At 41.2% G+C, this 15,236-nt stretch overlaps 1 protein-coding gene across 1 annotated transcript in view; it reads right to left on the reverse strand.

Annotated features, from left to right (window-relative positions):
- PPFIA2 (PPFI scaffold protein A2) overlaps positions 1-15,236 on the reverse strand; it is a 1,928,138-nt gene that overhangs the window by 475,104 nt on the left and 1,437,798 nt on the right. The window contains exons 13-14 of the mRNA XM_086919614.1: positions 12,600-12,662; positions 10,083-10,174 (exon numbers count right to left, since the gene is read on the reverse strand). Of these exons, the coding sequence (XP_086775740.1) occupies positions 10,083-10,174; positions 12,600-12,662 (155 nt within the window). The remainder of the gene's footprint in view (positions 1-10,082; positions 10,175-12,599; positions 12,663-15,236) is intronic.

Raw genomic sequence — 15,236 nt, forward strand, 5'->3', positions numbered from 1 at the left:
AATTTAACCAAAGACGGAAAACGGCGACGCTGTGCAGAGTAGGAGCAGGGAGGCCGAATAAATCCATAGAGAGCGCAGTGGGGAAAATCAAATAGAACGGGAGGACATCCCCCAAACTCTTTTGAGCGGATCTCGAATCGAAAACCATCAACTGCAGCGGCTTGCCCTGACAAAAATAGAAAGAAAGCTCTGCATCTCATAGACTACGGTGGCTCCCTCGCACAGTGTGGAAGGCCAGTTATTCGACTATCTAAGAGATATCTCTAGACTAAAATCCAGTAGAAGCCAACAGATTGTACAAGACTGGGGCACAATATACCACTAAAATCCAAGTGGACTCACTAATACAGATTTGTTAAAAAGAATCGGTCCTGAGTAAGGTGTCTTATTAAGAAAAACCGAAACGCATCGTCGACTTAACCTGTGATTGTTGATGATATGCACCTTATTTTTATTAGTAAAATGAATTTTTGAATTTTTATGTTATGTACCTTATTTTAATTAGGATGCACTGAACAAGATTATGTTGAATGGCTACCCCTATGTTTGCTTTTATTGTTGTTTTTAACACTACGATATGATTCAGTTTGTATGAAATAAGAATAAAATTGTAAGTTTTTACCAGAAATAATTTTGCATCAGTTTATATAACTGTCACTCTGTGTCCACATTAGATATTGTCATAATTGTGAACATATCTGCTGAATTTATTCATGCATGGTGCTTTAGCTTTACATCGGATATTTGTTGCCGGTTGTTGTAAACCCCATGAGAAAGATAGACCCCGGTCCTATTAGATCTTACAGTACCCAGAGGTACAAATAATACTTCCACGGTACGAAAGGTCTTTCCAGACTCTTACATGACCAAATAATGGTTTAAGACCTGAAACAGCAGGGTTTCGTTGGGCTTATCTATCACGAAAGACGATTGTTCCACGAAGAAAGGCAAACCGTGTCAGTCTGGTTTGATTGAACTCAACTACAGGAGCAATCACAATCTGAGAGAACGAGAAAGATGGTCTGCTAATGAATCAACATATATAACATAAACCTTGGGATTTTTATTTTGATTACTTTAGGATGTCTCCTTATGCCCATGGTATTATTTGACTTTGATTGCTTCTTACTGTGATGGATCTTTTTATATCAATAATGTATTTAACAAATGTGTGATGTTTCATAACTTTAAAGATGTGCAAGCATACAGCTGGGTGAGGCACTGAATGATTTATTTAATGATGGATTTGTGTGTGGACCAAGTCGCAGTGTAGAAATTTTGTGCTGCAGTATTTAGAGGTCCTCCTGCAGGAGCATTTGCAGGAGGCAAAAGGGTCAAGAAAAGGATCAGAATCTTCATCAAGAGCCTGTGCAGGGGGTTCTGGGCTTAGATGACGACCTCCCAGGATTTATTTCCAGCTCCCAGTCTGTCTGTGGTATGTTTGACCACCTTGGTTTTGCCAGGCTGATATAGTGCGACTTTACATGGAAACGGAGGACCTTAAGACGGGAGATGATTGTTTTCAACCTTGTAATGGGTGATTCTCTTTAGGGTATAAAGGAGAGCCCATGTTGACAGGAGCCACTTTAATGCGGAGAGTGGTTCCCATGTTTGTGACCTTGGTAACAGGGGCCAGTGGTTCACATAGGATGACTGGCCAAGTATAAACCAGAGGGAGTGAGTTGATGTGCTTGGCAGAGGGAACCAAATTTCAGCTTTGTGTCTTTTATGTTCCAGTAAGCCCCTTGCCATCTATAATGTGACAGCAACAGGTAGGTTATTAATGATCAGCTGGTAGGGGAGGCCTAAGTGTAGAAGTGTGCCATTGGCGCAGAATAGTTAGAGCAAGTTCAGGCATCAAGTGAGGCCACCTGAGTATGAAGCAGACACCTTTCAGACCTTTGATGTATGTTTGCATATTTAATGAAGGGTTTGAGACACTTTCATAACAAAAGGTACTTTAAATTGGTGATTCTCTGTTGTCTCGTCTGTCTCGCAGGCCCAGGTCTGCCCAATCGCCACTCACTAGAGCCACCACAGCTCACCCTTTTCGGGAGTGCCCTGTGTTGCACACATGTTGGCAAGCAGTCACTCCCACATTAGTAGCCGACAAACTAAGGATTAGGCAGGATTTTTCATTTAGCCGGCAGAGCCCCTCTATCGAGAGCCATCTCGCTGTGTAGCTAGGCTCCGACCCCATTTTTAGTCTACCTTAGTGGTACCTTACATGTAATAAAAGGGAAGGTCAGGTGCACCTACTTGCCAGGTCGGCTTGGCAGTTTAAAACTGCACTCACAGACACTGCAATGGCAGGTCTGAGAAAAGTTTACAGGGCTACTCTTGTGGGTGGCACAACCAGTGCTGCAGGCCCTTCCAGTAGCATGTGATTTACAGGCCCGGGGCACACACAGTGCAGTTTACTAGGGAGTTAACAGTAAATCAAATAAGCCAATCAGGGAGAACCAACTGTAATAACAATTTACACAGAGAGCAATTGCACTTTAGCCCTGATCCACAGCGGTAAAGTGCTCAGAGTACCTAAACCAGCAAAAACGAAGCCCAGCATCACAGAAAAAACCCAGGAGGTAGAGGAAAAATACAGGTGAAACCAGGCCAAGGATGCCAGGCCTAACATCAAGAGAAAGAATACAACTCGTGTGCTGCATTCTGCAGATAAAATTCAAACATTTATACATCGGTAGATCGTAGCACACAAAGCTGTCTGTGTCTGATACGTAATATTTCCAGGATTCTGTGCATAAGAGAGCTGATAGGATGCTACTATTCCATAGGGACATTATCTTACGATGTCAGAAAATACGAAAACGATTTAGGAAGCACTGACTATCATCTAATTATTCACTCACTACATTCCTTGAGCAAGGAGAGGAGTCCCCAGCTTGCCTGGCGACGATTGGCCGAGCACTACAGCGATAAACGAGGCGTGCACAAGGGCTCCCTATCGCATCTCCTGCGCGGCTTGATATTGATAACAGGAATACTTTTCCTCCAACTTTAAAAGGCGGAATACGGCTGTCCTCAAGTGATAAAAACACTTTAAGGCAGCAATGTCGTTCATGTCTTGTAATTTGATTCATGAGTATCGGAACCTTCTGTCTTGTCTACTATCTTCTCACAATAGAAATATGAAGACACATTCCCATCTGTCATTAAACAATTTAAAAGATGTGCCTATGTGCACTTACTTAATTCAGAAATAAACGTTGTTCTCAGGCAGAGTGGTGCTGATAAATAAGGGCACTTTAAGAGGACTAAAAAAGCCAACGTCTGTCTAATGTGTCTCTTCTTGAATAGGTTCCTGGTTTATTATGACTTAAGGAGGAAGAAACTAACCACTTTATCCCATTCTTTAGTCTCTTTTGGCTATTGCTGGGATATGACAAGCGAGGCTCGACCTAGACCGCGGAAATGATTCCAGATATTTAGTCACAATTGTATTATACAAGTATTGACATTAAAAACTGCTACACGGGCATCTTGCAGAGAGTAAAAAACGTAAATACCGCTTAAAACGTAAATTGCAATTGTCAATAGAAAACAATGTTGTGAACCTTTCCTATATCTGTTCACGTTTTTGAAGCCCTCCTCTTATCAATGGCAATGGGACTTGCAAGGGGTGCATTGGATAAACTCAATATTCAAATTCTGATAGGCGCCCTGGGTGATTAATCTAAGCACATATGTTCGCAAGTGTCTTCTCGGGCCTCGTCAAGACTATTTTCAGAGAGCAGTAGTTTTTTCAGATCTTTACGGTAACAATTCGAGGAATCCACCTCCCTAGTCAAGGAACAGTAGCACAATGATCAAAAGTAAAGGCCTTCCGCATTGCAGTAGCCTAAAGGTCTCTGGCAGTTATATCACTCTTGCCTTACTAGTTGTGTTAAAGCTATGTTGAAGCCCATTTTCTAGGAATAAAAACAATGCAATGTACTATAAATGTTCTTTGATCCAGGTAAATTGCCTATGCCACTGAGTCAAGGGTTACTCTAATCTCTGTGGAAAGGCATTTGCAAAGAAATTTTGGGATAGTGATGCCAAGGAAACATTTTGTTGGGTCACAAATTCATTGTTATGGGCGGTAATGGTGGAATTCATTCTACTGTGTTCTTTGCAGAGCCTCTTATAAATTTTGATCAGTGAACTACTGCTTTCATGAGTTTTAATCTGGCCCTGTCAACATCCTTCAGTACAGGCATGCTGTCTTTAGACATTACTACAAAAAGTGATTAATCAAACAGGATTGTAATCAGCTGGCGGTCCATTTGAGATAAAAAAGCAAACAAAAAAACCTCAATGTGTAGGTGGTTCAGGTGCACAAAGTTAATCATTCATACACAAAGCCCCAAGAGTGGGCAATAGTAAAATAGTTGATTGAGTGTAGGAGAAATGTATGCCAAAATAGCGGTAGAGAAACATCTAGGGATGCTATGGAATGCAATGGCTTTTGTATTACCCCCCTTGTGTGCTTCGGACGCCCCCCAGCCGTCAGACGTCACAGTGGGCATGTGCTAAGGACGTCCGAATCCAGCCCACTTAATAAAACCCCCGCACAGCGTGAAAATTCGCGCAGTGTGGAAGGGGTTAAAAGTGGCAAATTCATAGGTTTGTTCTTAAAGGTCATACTAAGCAAACACAAGGAGATAATGGACAGAGCGCTGAAACTTTTCAGACACTCACCCCCAGTCACAGATTTGGGTTGAATCCATCATCGTTCTTTAGCTCACTTCGCCACCCCAGTTCAGACCCACCCATATGGAAATCAGTCTTGACTCTGTTCCTTATGGGAACAGTCTAACCCGAACTTCCAAGCCACATCTTCCCTGACCAGAAACAAGCATCCTGGGACCGGTTCCAGGGTAACACCCCATATGAGCCAGGCTAGCTTGAAACCAGTGGCCAAGTAAGCATACTAACCTGATTATGAAGTTCGTTTTAACACATTTTCTTGACCTCTTTTGTGATGTGCTTTGTTATATAGTGATCAGTATTTGAAAAAAGGCAAATAATGATTCATTCGTCAATTTTATGGGTGCAGAGGGTTACTTGTTGTCATAGTAAATGTCTTTGTCCGCTGGACAATTGTGGAGGCGTGTTTCTCCTAGAATTACTATACTATTGATTTTTTACTAAGATATAGTGTTAAGAGTAAACATCACTGCCTCAAATGTACAAATGCTTCTGGAAAAAGCATATTTGAAACTTTGCATGCTCTTAACCCCTTCCATGCTGATGACAGAACGGTTCCGTCATCAGCATCGGTTGGGCTGTGCTGATGACGGAACCGTTCCGTCATGACTCCGCCCGCGCAAGGCGGAGTCAGCACAGGCGGAAAATACGCCCCGCACGGAAGCGGTTAATTATGCATGAATTATATTTCTCAATAATTTTAACTTCGTAAAGTGTGCGAACTCACACACAATATACACACAGATACACCTGGGCAACCCAAGAAGGTAACACATTCTGTTAAATTTTGGGGGGATTATCTGCGGCGGTTTAAAGGAGTGGGCGGGGCAGCGCCGGCCATTGGACGTGCACAGCACATAAAGGTAGTGCTTGCGACGGCTGTTGGCGGACGCACGCATGGAAGGGGTTAAGCAGGGTAAGAGATCTGTTATATTTTAATTTTCTTAAGTTGTTTGAGGAATTGCTGGGCCAGTAATGTCCTCGAAAGACTAATTTCAGAATTATGTACCAGTGAATTCACGCCTTCTTTCCATGATCTGGTGCAATGTCCTCTGTGGAACTCTGGTCCTTATTGCAATTTTCTCAGGAATTATTATACTTCGCAAATACAAGTTTGCTCTTCTACATCAAATACCAGAATATCCTGGCAACATTTCTTGCAAGTAGTCTAAAGAGCTGAATGTTAATGGAAAAATGCAAGGATTACAATCCAAAATCTTTTTTATGTTTATGGCTGAATGTTTCATACTAGCAAATCTATGAATGTTTATAAATAAGGCTAGCTACATACACCTCCCTTGGGCTCTTCTAATGGTAGAGCCAACCTTATGATTTTTTCCAAAGTGCCGGCCGGCTGGAGAGGATTTTATTCAAGCACTTTTGACCTGTCCCATAATTTGAGATAATTAGGAAAATATTGTATTAACGATTTATAGGATCTTGCTCTTTCATATTCTGCCTCCTTGTATAATATCTTAGGCATCACCTCTGACAAATCATTGAGACACAAACATTTTATATATACGTTTATGGTTATTGACAGGCTTATGTGGCTTCTGTGCTGAAGAAATTCCGAACCCCAAATCATGGTCCAGTGACTAAACTCTCAAATGGAATGCTGCTGAGAAGATTGAAAGACTAGAATCTGTAAGAAGCACATGGGATATGTAGCTGTGGAAGACTGACAGAATATAGGAGAGAGAATATAGGGCATCCTGCAGAATGGCGGGTATGACACAAATAAATATGCAATAACTACTCTAATCAGAAGCTGGACTAGCTAACTACATTGTATCTTTCCTAATTGTTTGACCATTTAGCTTTAGCCAGTTAGTGATTATTCTAGTATTGCTCGGATATGAATTTACCTTGAAAAGAAAGTAGGTCTATGGCAACACAGGAACAAGTTAGTTAAATTAAATGCAGCGGACAGGAGAGCATCAACACAGTCGTGTCTGAAGACAGTCTCAATGTACAGACATTTTTGCCGGTAATATATAAAGTTCCTGAGGTACAATAAAAGCGATTACACATTCTTGTAAAGCATGTATATCTGGGCCTAGTCATGAACCATAAATACAACCATCTGATAAAGGGGACACATGTGGCGCTTGCCTTCATGGAAAGCTAGTTTGTACGTGTCCAGATGTTCAGCATGGAGACTGCGTAATCACTGCGTATGGTCTGTATGCTGAGTTCTAATTGGCTTAGTGTTCCTAATTACATGTGGCATCTGACTGTGTGGTATTTTGGGAATGTGCACCTTTGGCCAAACGTGTTTTATTAGGGCCAATCTCCTCTGACCTTTTTGTGGTATAACTGCCTATCTGTGGGATCAATCAGAGTTTTCCCTGTTTGCGCATTTGACTTCGGGCTAAGCGTAACCCCACCTATGACCTATCAATCCGTAGGCATGGGTTTGTGTTGCAGGGCCTCTCTGACCACGTATCTCTGACTCAGGGTTGATGGGAGGTCAACTTGGGAGAATTTGATAGCAATGATCCAAGTTCGTTATTACGGACACATAAAACATGGCGGTCATTGATATAATATTTACTGAAATTCTCATTATTATGTGCGCATTTGTCATAGCATACATCAATGTCACTTTGCTATGCATGCATAGATTTTGGCGTACGGTGACATTGCATTTACTGGTACCGACGTTCTTATGCATGCATATATTATGGCGTACATTGACATTTCATTCACCTCGATATTAACACTAGTACAACAATGCTGTGTGGTATGTTTATTTGTCATGCATGCCATTTATAACTCCATGATTAACTTCTACAACATTGAGAAGACCTATCCTTATCCGTATCTCTGTGACGAGTTTTATAATACATGTACAATCCCCCAAGAACCCTGAACTGGGGTAGATTTCACAACAACAATCAACGGATCACATTTTCTGACTCCTCCAATACATCTGTAGAAGATTCAGATACCAGTTAAGGACCAAGCACCTCCAGAAACACCAACAGACCGGCACACCTACTACCACCTCGTTTTTTAGAACAGGGCTGCGGGCTCAGCCAAAACCAGGAACAGACACGCAACACCCGCCAATATCAATACTCCGGAGAAAGTCAAACCAGAAGCAAGTTTTATCAATGGGGCCCACAACAGTAGCTGCCCATCCAAGTACCGACGCCACTCCTATCGTGAACGTCACGGCCACCCACAACAATTTGGATCAACAACTGATATCAATATTCAACCTTTCCAGTCACACTTTGTCGAGCGAAGAAACCAAATTCCTAAGCAGAGGCCTCAGCTTTGTTCCAATGGTACGGAGTAACTTCTTAGAACTACAAACACAACTGCTTCAGTTCTTCAGACGGATTAGACTACAGCAATTCTTTATGGACAAACCCGAATTGAACTACACTGCCAGTCCCCGATCCCACCTTCCCTCCACCTTCGACCCACCCTCTGTAGCAATGCCCCTGGAGATACTCTCATTTGAATGACTTGTCCTACGCAAAGTATTGAGACCTATACTGGACCCTAGACTGGTTTAGCGGCCTTTTTGCCAGTGATGGGTGTCTAATTACCACTACTAATAATGCAACTTCCAAGAGCACACTGCTCCAAGAGCTCATACACGCAAAACAGCTAGTTCACAACTATACATCAGGCTTCGTTTCATGCTGCAGCTCTATAACAATCATTACACATATATTAGACAATGTCCTCCTGATTGAAGACAAGTACAATCCCTACCTCATGACTCTTCAGGAGTTCTCAGCAAACTCTGACAACAATAAACTATCTACCCTCCGTTACATTTTGACATTCTGATTGGGTTTCACTGGCAATGGGCTTCACCAGTTGTCTTCCCATATAATTAACTATAACTAGCTTATACACATGGGTAGCACATGCTCACTGAAGCTCCTGATCACCAGATACCACAGGGTCCTGCTACGCCACTAACATCATGAACATCCACATGAATCCCCTTGAAACTCCAATCAATGACTGCCATTTCAAAATTCACTCACTAATACCCCAGTAACACTCACCTTGTACATGAAAGTGTCCTCTGCTTTCGCCTCAGTAGTTCATGCACTGACTCCACCTCATTCAAACGTGGATGTCCAAAACCTTCCCAAAACTCAACCCAACTGAAGAACAAAGCCCCCCCTATTTGACAATTGCAACAAACAAAATCTACTTCAAAGTCTAGTTTAACAACTAGTCAAAGCCTAGTCCAACAACATGGAGCCGGATGCCTTCAACCTCGAACTGTCAACCAATACCATGTTAGATTTAGTCTCAATGCAGACCTCTCCCATTGCCAAGAAGATCGAAATGGTATTGTATTAGCTTTCACTCCTGAAAAAAGAGAAATAGTTTCTCCACATAAGCATTTTCAGAATTGGTGCCCTTATGTTCTCACATCTGGGTGGAGGCAAGTCCCTGTTACCTGCCGACTAAACATCACTGTGTTCGCATGAAAGCATTCTACATTGAAGTCATAAAATCCCCAAACTAATTTAGAAAAAAACATGAAATGTGGTCAGCAAAAGACACCAAAATGACTAAAATAGGTTTAAGGGAACCATTGATGTGAATTTTCAAATACTTTAAATCCATAAAAAGGGCCACAGAAACAAGCTGACTGTCTGCTTGCGGAATTGGTTTTGTTGAATTAACATAATATATTTAAACTATCCTGTAAATATATAGAAAGACTGGTGTAAAGAATACATTCGTAAGTCTAAAAGTGATTCCTTTCTAGATCAATAGGCCCACAAAATGTATCCAACTCTTCTGGAACCCTTACGAGGTACAGCCTTCAGGCGGTGTTTAATGTTTTCATACTACAAAAATAATTCTAAATTTAAAAGTTGAAACACTGACTGGGCATATCCACCCACTTTCATCTGAATACATGCACACTGTGTGGTGCCTAGGCCTAAGTCAGACATCCAAAGGATCCATCTGCATTCATGTTTATTTTTTTCATTTCCATCATATTTCAATGCAACACTTTATAAATTTACGTCTTATGAAATATGTGTACTTTTTGCTGAAGCTTTCAATCTGTTGTACAATTTGTTTTAGTTTTTTCTTTATTTGCTTTTTATTTAATGTATCTCTATTTACTTAAATTTTTTGTAGACCTTTAAGTCTGTAAGTTCAGCACAAGTCTCTGATTATTTCCTCCTGGCTGCTCAGGCAAACTTACCAAAGATAAGTCAAAGTAATCCTCATAGAAAACTGACTGCGACTGTACCCCTGAGGATTCTACAGATCAGTCCCAAATCACATACGGACTGTGATCTAGTCCCCACAATGATTTACAATACAAACATTTTGAATATGAAAGTAAAAGTAACCAAAAAGTATCCGATTAGTACCTTGTTAATGTGGGATCATGCAACGAGTTAGACCTCATTTTCAACTGATCAAGTTCAGATCTTAATTTTTCAATTTCCTCGGCCAGCCTTTCCTAGTAAAGAGAGAAACATCAAAATATTGTAAATATAAATTATCAGATGGTTACTTGTTGAATACAAATCTTTGTTAACATAACACACAACCGTGCATTACTCCACATTGAATAAAACGGAAAAATGGTATCAGTCATATTGCGAAGACTAATCCCTCAAAACCTGTGGTGGAAGTGACAGCCTAACCCCACTAGCTGAATCAGTTCAGACTTCACCCTGTCAGACTCAGGTGTAGATAATCTGATCAGTCATTTTGAACATTATTTACTAGTGGGGTAGGGTAGCAGATAATTGGTTGTTCACCTTACAATTTAAAATATGGCAATAGCCTGTAGCGTGTTACCTTTCCCAGGCATCGGAGTGGGCTTTCTGCAGGATTCCAGTTTTGGCAGGCTGCTCAGGCTTGGAGTCCCTGAGAAGGACCAAGATGCCCCTCCAGTCCTGAATTGAACTGGATTGCCTTGGATTGCTTTTTCATGTTTGTATGCTCTCTACGTAGCAATTGGAAGCCGGGGCATTTCCTCTCACCTACCATCTTCATTCAGGAGTTTATATTTGAGCAAAGGAGTGCCTAACAAGGGAAGTATACGCAGGGATGATGGCCAGCTGACTTTGCAAACCACCATCCCTATTTTTGCTGTCAATCACAAGGGGTCCCAAATTGTGATCTGCGCAATAAATATATATTTGGCTGGTCATTCTGCGACCTCCTGTGCATTAAGATTATCTGATATAATCTACTAATACTTATGGCAATACAAAATTGTTGACTGGTCTTAAAAGTGTGACCACTTTTTGAGACCCTTATCTGGCCCTTTGATTTTACTTCATTTTTTAAGAGTGTAGAATAGTCTGTATTTAAATGTTTATTAGATGTGTAATACACACTATTTTGAGCATATAGCCAGTTATACACTCTGAATAGGGCGGACAGGGCATCCACTGATTTACAAATCTCTAAATAGTCCCCTATGTCATGCTTGGTTTGACTTACAGAGGAGTTTGAAAAAGATTTGATCTCATAATTGTGGTGTTAATTCCTTGAAATTTCACTCAATCCATTAACGGTGTAAATGCATCTGGTGGACTTTGACTATTGCTTATGGTGAGGTGGAGGGGCTTCAGTATGTTTACTTAATCGTTAGGGTCTCTTGAGTATGAAGAGATGGCTGTATTTGAAGATCTACTATAATATGTGATAGTGAATGGACCACAATATATAATATGAGCTGAGAAGGGTAAACATTAGTCTTTCAAAAAAGTTGATGCGCATGTTCCTGAACATATACAGAGTTGTATAAGTACTGTCACATTCTATGTTTCATCTTCCTATGTCCTCATATCTGATCTGCTATATAAGTTAAATGCAAGTGTGTGATTGTGGATTCTTTTAACATATAGCTGTAATACACATTTGTCCTTTTTTAGTTTCACTAAACAAAAAACTTTAGAGATGATCAGACTCTGCTTTTGGGACAAATAAGCTACACTTTTGACAATATTTACAAAAGAAAAAAAAGAGGAATTGGTGGAAAATGATGCCCTCCTTAAATGAATTGAGCATTTTTTTCACAGATGAAATATACATAAGTCAATGACTGTGTAGGACATGGAACTGTAAGTGTACCGACTGAAGTAAAACAAGGCTTCATTAATACTATGACTGATCGATCTAGTTTTCACCCTCTACACCTTATCATTGACTTTTGACATCGTGAGAAACCATAGTCTTCGGTTTCAAATACAAGATTGATGCAAGAGTCCTCTTTATGTTGTCCTTCATTTCCTGAACTAGCAGAGTGAGAATCCATCACACTCACCCTATCGGGTTTGTGATGAGGAGGCCCCGACGATGAAGGAAACCACCCTGGTGGGTCAGAGCCTTACTTCTTTTTAGGAAAAATAGTCTGTCAAACTTTGCAGGAAGTATTCAGTTTCAGATTGAAGACATTTTTACAGTTACTCGCTGTGCAATTCAGTGAAAATGTGTACGATAAATAAGGGCTATCATTTGTAAAATGGAGACGATCACTTTAAACACAGCATTGAGAATAATTTTTAATTAATAGATTAAAAACTGAAGATCATATCAAAATAATGGCAAGTTATTCAATTGCATTTTTTTTGAGTTGGAAACATCTCACTTCAAGCTACTGCAATCAGAATTCAAAGCACCTTTTAAATAAAATGTAGTTTATCTGCATGACATGAAACACTGAAGAGCGAAACTGAGATAATCTTCCTTTAATCCATTTTCTGCTTCTCTGTGGTAGGAAATTTAATAAAATCACTTTTATGGTGAACGCTGCCAGGGGATACACTGAGAATCATTTATTCCGTGTCTGCAGACAATATCTACTCGACATTGAGAAGTTAAGACTCAGCCATAACGCTTAATTGAAGCAATCAAAACACGTTCATTACCTTATCATGTAATGTGTCTTCGAGTTGCTTTCTGAAGCTTTCCGAGTCCTGAATTAAAATATTCTGAAAATGAAAAAAGATTTACACCTGTAAAACAACTGTGAAAAATGAAATGCCAGAGGCTACTCTCGCTGCATTTAAATGCAATTAGAGGTACGGCTGTAAACGGTTATTTATTTGGCCACTAATGCCTCCATGTAAACCTTGGAAGAGAGGAAACAAAGGGGGCTCTACAGGGGCCCCTGTGTCTCAACCGCATGTGGATGCACACAGGCGGCATAACATGTGGCCCCCTGTGTGCATGCACATAGGTACCTGCGCGGTGTGGCTTTTCGAGTCAATGCCGTGCAGGAACCTTGAAGTGCAGTGCCTTTTTTAAAGGCACCAATGCCTTTAATGGAGGCACAGCCATGGGACGGGCATGCTGCCCACCTGCCAGACTACTGAAAAGTCACAATCTGGTGGGCGGGAGGCTGCGACCTTTGGTGGAGCAATGGTGCGATGGTTAGCTCCACTGTACCACTGCTCCGCCAAAAAGTCGTAAACAGGGCCTAAGTATAACTGATAAAAGAACAACAAAAAACAACTCAGTCAGTCAATCCATTATTGTGTCAATTTATAAAAATTGGCACAATACCATGTAAATGCAAAAGAATTAAATCTTAGCAAATACTCTTAAAACTTCTTGTAATAAAAGGATAAAAAGATAAAACCATATTATTTTTGGAGCTAGTGAATTGGAATGCAAGTGTGACCGCCTGTTACGCTAGGGTGGACTGTTTTTTAATGCCAATGTGCAAGATGTTTATGAGTTTGCCAATCTGTGCGAGATGCATTGGTCTTCTGAATGCTTAAACGATAGGTCTAGGATTCTTTGCACATAGAGATACCCTGAGTTAAAAACATTGCTCTCAATAAAATACAGCATGCAGTTAAAAATACTGGAGAACAGCGTAATAAATGGAGCATCGATATTCGCATAAAGTCACAGACCCTACAATTCTGCCGGTTGGGCAGATTTCCCCAGTTGGTCCTGTACTTTGTTTTGGCAGGGTCAGTATTTTCGCACATAGTATTAAGCATCTGTGGTTCCCCTTAAGGGCTTTTTTAAATATGGCTGTGTTTTCGTTGCTTCGTAGGAGTTGGTAACTAAGTGCGCATAAGGTGCGTCCTGAATTTTGTCTTTGTCTGCTTTTCGATAAATGGCCAACACCTGTTTTTTCAAAATTGACTTGATTGCCAGATATGTTGCAAATGGTGTGATTACTGTCTCTAAGCTGACCATTACATAGTTGGCCATGATGGCTACATATGCTCCCCAGGGATTGTTGGGGGCTTTGGAAATCTCCAGTTATGCGTGTGTTAAGGTACCCCTGTCATTCCAGATCATGCCTCGTCAGCCCAAACTCGTGGCGTAACAGTGACTGTCTTGTGTAGTTTGGTAAATTAAAGATGTGCCTGTATGCAGTGCACTGTACCTTGTCTAGTGCGACCTGCAGATCCCATGTGTAGGCTTGGTGAGCGTAAGTAATGGTGGGTAGTAATTTTGCTCGAACAATTCAAATGATTGCTACAGCCAAGGGACTATAGAAATATTTGTTTAATTTGCACGTCCCGAATAGGAGGGCAGATGCTTTTTTTGTAAGATGCTGCAGCTGTGTGTTAACCTTACGGTTCTCTGTGAACCAAACTCACAGGTAATTGAATTTCGAGGTGTTATTTTTTTTATTTAAAAACCTTTATTGATAAACATGAAAATACAATAGCAGTCATATAGCCACTTCGGGTCGGCTGGCAACAATTCCAATATCATATCAGGATAAAAGAATACACAGCCCTTCAGCCGACAACCCTAGGGCCCGGCGGCAATTAACCAATCATGTTATGTCATACTTCACTGTACAGGAGGAATAAGGTTTGGATTTTATATTTTGGAAAAACCCAAGCAACCAAAAAATAAGAAAATAACAGCAGAGGCTAAACGAAAGGCAGAAACATAAGTAATCCTTCTGGGGAGGGGAGGCCACATCCACAACTATGCATAGTCAATAGCGAGAACAGCCGGGAGGAGGGGGAAGAGGGAACAAGAGGTAGCCGGCAAGACATAAGCAAAATCCAGACTAGAAGTGACGTCATGTTAAGGGGATTGTAACACCTCAGGCGGAGGCTCAAAAGGAGGAGTACAAATTTCACCACGATATTGGTTCCACTGACTCCATAGCCTCCCCCATTTCCTGGGCCTGCCCCGAGCAATGTAAACAGTTTTTTCACGGAACATGCACCAGTCCATGTTCCTAGACCAGGCCGACCGACTCGGTGCCCTAGCCGACCCCCACATTTGCGCAATGTCACGCTTGGCAATCATATTACCCAAAGTGGCCCACTGCGTCTGGGCCACATTATAATCATTGGGCTCCCACACATTTAAGAGACACCTTCGGGCCTCCGGCAAAAGCAAAACACCCGTCACCTCAGACATAACACCATGCACACGATTCCAAAAAGACGCAACCGCAGGACATTCCCACATAATATGAAGGAACATACCCACCATACCACAGCCACGTTTACACAAATCATTTGAGACATACCCCATACGCAATAAGCAAGGACCCGTCATGTACACTCGGTGTAGGA

The sequence above is a fragment of the Lissotriton vulgaris genome, chromosome 1_1 (genome assembly GCF_964263255.1).
Source record: "Lissotriton vulgaris chromosome 1_1, aLisVul1.2, whole genome shotgun sequence".
Taxonomy (NCBI): domain Eukaryota; kingdom Metazoa; phylum Chordata; class Amphibia; order Caudata; family Salamandridae; genus Lissotriton; species Lissotriton vulgaris.